The sequence below is a fragment of the Nelumbo nucifera genome, chromosome 4 (genome assembly GCF_055504915.1).
Source record: "Nelumbo nucifera cultivar China Antique chromosome 4, China Antique-T2T, whole genome shotgun sequence".
Lineage (NCBI taxonomy): Eukaryota > Viridiplantae > Streptophyta > Magnoliopsida > Proteales > Nelumbonaceae > Nelumbo > Nelumbo nucifera.
In genome coordinates this window covers 44,384,174-44,391,735 of record NC_142652.1, presented here as the reverse complement: position 1 = coordinate 44,391,735, position 7,562 = coordinate 44,384,174, and the positions used below count along the sequence as shown (strand labels likewise).

The 7,562-nt window shown below is 36.8% G+C and overlaps 1 protein-coding gene across 1 annotated transcript; it reads right to left on the bottom strand.

Moving 5' to 3' along the window:
- Positions 1-505: 505 nt before the first annotated feature.
- Positions 506-5,688, bottom strand: LOC104606975 (phytoene synthase 2, chloroplastic). Its single transcript, XM_010272442.3, is given in 8 exon segments — positions 506-874; positions 1,509-1,701; positions 2,010-2,245; positions 2,475-2,551; positions 2,554-2,579; positions 2,581-2,647; positions 4,113-4,163; positions 4,342-5,688. Coding segments are annotated over 8 exon segments (1,305 nt in total). The 5' UTR covers positions 4,820-5,688; the 3' UTR covers positions 506-697.
- Positions 5,689-7,562: the final 1,874 nt, after the last annotated feature.

Below are 7,562 nucleotides of genomic sequence, written 5' to 3'. Positions count from 1 at the left end.
ACCCTGAAGGCCAAAACTCCATAACTACGCTAAAAAACAACTGATGAGTAGAGTCATTAGGGCAGAAGCAGAACCGGGACTAAATCGCCTCTAAACCAGTCAAATTTATTTACAAAAAGGTTAAGCTGTTGTTTAAAAACCTACAGAAGGTTTGAACCAGAACAGAATCAGTTGGAAAAAGGTGAGAGATGGATTAAATTAAGCTTTTGAAACATTAGTCCGTTCGGTGTCACTAAGATCGGACAAAAAACGGTCAGATCATATTCGGACCGCGATCAACTCTACTGGAACGCTTGTAAATCGGATCATGGTTCATGGTTCTTCAAAATTTCTGGTCCAGGTATGACAAGACTGGCCTGAACGATGTTTCTTAAAAGTTCCCGCCAAATTTCAGTTTGGGAGTTGGGACTTAGGACAAAACTATTGGCAGTTTGGCACACATACAAAAGCGAAATATATCAGTGGGTTTATTTCCCCCAAAATTTTAAAATAATATAAATAGAAATTTAGCAAAAAAAAAAATGCTATAACTTTTATTAATTATGTGTGTGTGTGTGCATCACCATTTACCTCATATTTAATCAGAAAGATCAATGTCAGGGTTGCAATATTTACAGCAGTAAAAATATATGCCCAATTCTATTGTAGTCTGTATCTGAGTAGACATTGCTGTAGAATCCATTGTGATCAATTTGATTCAAGCTTTCACAGGATTTGATATTCTTGATGGCCCAATAAGAGATCTGGTATAAGCAACAGGCAAAGCCAGTAGCTTATTAGCTTTGCTCACATATGCCCTCTTGGTGAAGTTGTTATAATCATTAGCTTCAATCTCATCCAGTATCTGGCGATACAATAGCAGGGATGCCCATACCTGCAATATACAATACTAAAGGTATCAGTTACACAGATTTAGAAGGCTTTAAGCAGATTAAGCAAAGTCTGTTGACAGGATGATGTTGGGGTCTCTTCAGGAAGGTGTTTACCTAAAAATGGCGGCATTAAGTAACTTTTAATTCTCTTGTTTATTTATTTTTACTGGGGGTTTGGGGCAGCTGCATTGCATTCCATTTAACTGATAGAATTCAGTGAATCTATCAGTTCGGTTTCAAGCTTCATGGCTCTCTAGATAGAGAAATCTGTATGACAAAGAAAATGGTTTTGAGTTGATCATTAACAAATTAAGAAGGACTCTCTGTGCTACATCGTCTGTATTTTAAGAGGAGTGATCCTATGGAAACGCCTTGAATGAATATCTTGTTGACAGTTTGATTTTCACCATTTCCTATTTCTATCACAATCACTCAATCAGCTTGTAGATGATAATAGGGAACATGCATACAAGTCAAATCACTGCCTCATTGTGATCAAGTGGTGCTGTTAATGGTGGTAAGTGGTATATAGACTGAATGTTTCAGTTTGTACACCATTTTCCATTCTTATGGTACTTTCCCTCTAGGATTTTCAGAATTCTGAATATTTTTCCTTCTATGTTTTTATTTTCTTACCGGCCATCTACTGGCAGAACTGAGCTCTGTAACCCCTTTCTCTGCTTCATCAAAGAAAATCCTTGCCCTCAGAATTTGGCTCTTCATGAAACTCCTCCATTTGTCTGTGACCTTACCTGCAAAGATATCCTCATCCGAGAGCCCTGCCTGTGCTAGCTCATCTTGTGGCAGGTAGATTCTCCCTCTTTTTGCACTGAATTAAAAAGGAGAAACACATAAGAAATATAGACTTTCATAACTGCTAATCAAGTTAGAAAATGAAGAAGCATTGCCTTGGTACTGTACTAACAATACTACTGGGTCTATTTGGTCAATGCGCACCATAGACCAAAAAGGACATGGGTTGAAGTAGTAAGAAATGATTTAAGTGACCATAATTTAACAATGGATATGGCATTAAACAGAATGGAATGACAAAGCAGTATTCATGTAGCCAACCCCATATATTTGGGATAAGGCTTGGATGATGATGAAGATGTCAATGACTTAAGAAGTACTTACTCTTCTCCCACATCCCTGAGTATGTTGGTCAGCTGATTGGCAATTCCTAATGCCAAGGCAGCATTATAGACACTCTCTGTTGTTGCCTGTGATTCAGGTGCAATACCCATGACTGGAACACTCATTAATCCAACAGTCCCGGCTACATAGTAACAGTAGAGATAGAGTTCGTCAAAGTTCTTATATCTAGACTTCTTAAGATCCATCCTCATTCCTTCAATCATGTCTTTGAATGGCTGAAAAATGAGAGATTCCATTCTTGGATAAGAATTTTATCAAGATCATTGGCTCAAAAAGTTGGCAGGTATGACTAGTAAGTATATGCAAGTATGGAGCCCGGAATTGAAGGAATTAAATATATAACAAATATGCACATTAAACATGTTAATCAAGAAAGAAGAGAAGAAGAAAAATAAAACAAGAACGACAAAGACAATCACATGGAAAACCAGAGGTAGCATGCACCTGAATATCAACAGGAAACTTTGCAACTGTATCTGCTAAAGCTGCATCAAGCATATCAAATGGACGGCCTGCAAATAAATCTTCCAACCTTGATTGCCACCTGTCCAAAGCTGTTGGTGTTATCTGTGATGCATTGGGTCCATCTACAAGTTCGTCTGTTCTTCTGCACCAAACTGCACAAAAAAGAAATTAATGGAGGAAGCAAAGTCCTAGTTTATCTTCCATTTTGCATACACATATCAGAAGCACAATTTTATACACAAACATGCAGATATGATAAAAAAGACCAACTTTTCCTTTCAAGACATTTTTCATTAAAATTGTATGGTGAAGGTTGAAAATAATTGTTTCATAGAGAAAGCAAATGCATACAAAATTATCCAGGTTAATTCTAAGTCCACAAAAAAAAAGACTATACTAGGGATTTCAAGTAACCAATGCAGCATTGCATGTTTTATTAACAGGAGATGCACCTGAGGTTATAGAGAACTAAGTTAGATATAGTTATGAACTTTGGAGAGAGCCTCAGCCTCATGTTAGTTAGGTTCTTAATTTCTTTCAATTAGATTGTTGGCCAAAAAGATCAGATCATATTCAATTGTAAACTCTCCAATATGTGTCCTGCAGTGCCAATAATTTAGGGTTCTAATTATCAGTGTCCAAACTAAGATATTTATCTTGGTGATCAGAGAAAATGTTCAGAGGTTATGCCAAGACAAATAAAGAAAGATAAGAAGCATATGACCTCAAATGACATTAGTAAGAGTTGTTTATATTTACTTTTTATCTTTCTGAGATGATTTTGGCATGTCACTGTAGAAGTGCAAGCTTAAGAGACAGAATATTGGTTTGGAGAAAGCTACCCCATTGTGTTGTCATATATGAATTTATAGAAAGGGCCTGATGGGGAATATAATGGAATTTCAAATTTTAGAAATGTCACTATCATAAACTTAACATATCATCCCTTAAAACCAACTAAAAAGAAGAAACCAAAAGAAAAATCCTTCACTGGCTCTAGCTGTATCAACAACAAAATCATCCAAATATCATGTCTTCAAGCTAGCCAGCTAGAAGTAGCAACTGCCAATTTTCAAGGACAGATGATATAATTTTCCCACATCTCCCCCAAGCCCACAACAAGATGAGCATTTGAGAAACTGTGAGAAGCTGTCCTTCCCTTATTTTATTTTTGTTCCACTTTCATGAGAAATGGTGATCTTTGCTAAAACCATAATCTCAAAATTTATCTCTCACAATTACAAAACTAGACCTTAGCTCCAACAGACAGTCTATCATATCATATTGGTAGGTCAAACGTTCACCACCATCCTACCTTGATGAAGCTGAAGTTATTCCCAGGGTTAACAAGAGACAGTTGTTACTGACTCTAGCATAAGGTTTAATCATAGATTCTTCCCTTCAATATATCAGATGGGTTATTCTGCTACTACAACTCCCCACACTGCATACCATTTAACTTATATGTTGGTCATTCTCATTTTCTGTGCTTCCTTTAAATTGAAATACATCCCATTTAACATCTGAATCCATTCTTGTTGGAAGGTCAGAGGTCTGTGCAAACTGGAAAGGAATAAATGAAAAGAGTGTCCCTAGTTAGAGGTTGCAATCACTCACCATAAATTGCCCAGATAGCTCTTTGCCTCTCAGGGGTCATGAGCAGAGTCCCTGGACCAAGTAAAAGGAAAATATATAAGATTTGTGCTACAAAGAAATCTGGTTTAGTTATTTAACAAAGGGCTTATCCAAAACCAAGCAAATAAATAAATAGCAAAGGAGGCTTTACAAAGAGAAGAGTATACAAATCTACAACTGGGAAGAAAAGAAAATTAAAGAAAAGGCTAACCCAAGTAGAACGTCTTTGCATACTCTGCACATACTTCTCCACACCGGTTATAAGCTTCATTCAACAAACTGAGAGTTCCCGGAGAAACCATGTCCAGTTTCACATCGAGAGCTACACTAGACTTCAGCTGCCTTTCAACCAGAGCTGCCTGTTTAAGCACCACATCATACACCTTCTGTTCTGAGGAGATTGCATTTTCCCCAGCAGGATTTGCAACCAAGCTCGACAAAACAGGGAAGTTTCCACTGTTCTGTGACCCAGACAAACATGAATACTTCAAATATGAACCGAGAGAGCAAGAACTCCATCTGGGTTTCTTCCCCCTCAGTCTTCCATCAAACCTTGCAGACAGAGCTCGACTTAAAGAGTTTGAACCATCAAGAGACCGACCTCCCTCTCGGATTGTCTCTGAAAAACCAAGGCAGTTGGAGATCTCTGTGTTGAGGGAGAAAGCCCACAACAGTGTAGCAGCTGGCATCTTGCACTCCTATAGCAATCCCTGGATAGTCCTCTCTCTCTCTCTCTCTCTCTCTCTCTCTCTCTCTTATCTATCTATCTACCTCATGGTAGAGAGAAACAGTGAGCTGTCAATTCTTCTACTAACCCAACTCACTTTTGGTGGGGGAGGGGGGGGGGGATGGATCACAGGAACCGCAAAAGACCAAATCAGATTCAGAGAAACACAGAATGTATGCTTCTAATAAAAAACCTCAGCAAACAGACGATCCAAATAATTGAAAATTCAATATGGACTAGCTAACAACTTATACAAGAACTAGTCCCAAGAAAGATCCCCAGTTCTTGAACGGAAATGGAAGCTGGTATGTTCTAAAAAGGACAAACAGGAAGATAAAAAATAAAAAATAAAAAAACCCTGAAAATAAGCCTAAATAAAATAAAAAAACCAAAAAAGTGGTAGAGAGAGAGAAAGAGAGAAACACCAAGCTTCTGATTCCTACAGACTAAGATGATTCAGAGCTCCAACAGAATAAAAGGTCAGCAATTGCCTCCTTCTTCTGCACTGAGCAGGTGGTGGGTACTCTCTAAATCCCCAGTTGCTCAAACCAAACTTGCCATCAAATCCGCCATTCCAAAAAACAGACCAACTAATGCCAAACAATAAAATAAAAGAACCACCCTGTTTTCACTCTCCACCACTCACAGCAACCTCCATTAATTACTGCAAGCACTTACGTCAACATTACAAACAAAACCTACGAATATCCTAGAATCTGCTCGACAACCAGCACACCACCCATCACTCCACTCTTCTTGAATCTAAATTATCACCATTTCTCCAATCAAGTTCTCACTTGTGCCCTGTTCTTCTCTTTCACTTTTCCGTTTTGTCCCTTCCCACGAGCCATATCACCAATTTGAAAGAACAGAGATGAAACGTGGCACTAATCGATCTAGCGATTGAGATAACGTTATCAGATAATCTATCCGGTTGAATTGCTTACGTGTTCGAACCTGACAAAGAATCACGACACATGGGTATTCTCGTCAATTCATCCATGAAAAGGACGATGAATTGGGGGTAGTTTGTTCAGTAATTTAGAGTGGACTTTGCTTGTAGGGACCTAGAAAGCAGACCTCCTGTTCTTAGTCTCAACACACCAATTACATGGTTGGACGGTGAGTTATAGTGGAACACGTTGAGTTGCACTTTTCTGGTAAACCATAATGGAAAGTGGAACTTGCGTTTGGAACTTAAAATGTAATTGCATAAACCAGGAATCTCTGCAAAGAGAATTCTATATTTGTTTAGACCTTAGAGAAAGTGGAATTGAGATTCAATGAGGATTCTCCACGTGGGGAGATTTTGGGTGTCCGATTGGGATCTACTTGACACTCATTTTGGCGTAGATAGATACTATCTAAAGTTGTGTCAGGGTTATTTAAAGCTCTATTGCAGAAATTAAGAATGCTTTTGGAAACAATGCTAATAAGTGTGAATGTAAATATGTAAAGTGTAAAACGGTTTATATAAAGTGTAAAGTTGGATTAGCTTTGCAATGACAAATTTAATTTCTTGTCAAATAGACTTTTGATTGTAATTGATACAAACATGAATTCTAATAAAATATATGTTTTTTTATCAAAACCCCATTTACTTATTTTTTATTGATGTGCTTTTACAAATATCCGTTGATCTATCATTTGTTAATGCATAAATATAATGTTGCCAAACACATGCAACAGTGAACCAAGAGTACAAATTTACCCTGAATCGGGATTTACACTCCATTTGCATCGTTTTCAAACGCAGCCTAAGAAAATCGCTATTATAATCTTTTGTTAGTTATGTGCCTCATACATGTTTTGTATATTACAGTCATTCCTATCCCTAGGATGACAACTGGGGTTCTCCTTACAAGTAGACCTCTGGTATAATCTTCTAAAAAAGGCCTGAAATTGTCTAAAATATCCATGCAATTACTATTGAGGTTGGTTTTTACAAGATGAAAAAACAATACAAATTTTATGAACAACAAAAACAAAGAGAATTTAAAGTTGTAGCTTTACCTTTGAGTGATTGATATAAAGGGCAATTTTAGAAAACAAATCAATTTTAAGAAATTGTAAGGGTTTGGGATAGTGATTCATATGATAAGAAAATTTGAAAATAAATATTTTTGTGAAAAATAATTATATAGGTATTTTATACATTTTTATGCCTCTTTAGAATATTCTACCAAAGGAGGTCTACTTGCAAGTATGTTGAAAAATTCAAGAAAGATAATCACAATTACCAAATTTAAGGGGAGATTTCAACAACAATCAAAAACTTCAGCAGAAGTTTAAGCAATTTATCCTTTTTTTTTATTTGGTAGTGGAGATCGAAAGAGTACATCAGCTTTAAATGAAAGAATGTTGATTTGGTATTGGAATCTTCTTGATTGTTAAGATTCAGTATATGATACCATCCCTTAATGTCATTAGGCTTTGATTTGATGGAGAGATAATTTTTAGGTGATAAGCACAATGCAAACCGAAGATACAAATTTGTGGGTCTAGAGCCCCATAACTTGCCACCTGTCCCATGTGTGGAGTATGAAATCTATCAATAAATGGGTGCTATTTAGGAGTTCAGTGGGGCCAAAAATCAATTGGTACAAAAGATTATAATCCTTGTTTGGAGGTGTTTAATTTTAAACTTAAATTAGTATAGAGGAAAAATGGAAAATTTCAATATCTAAGATTGATAATTGAAGTTG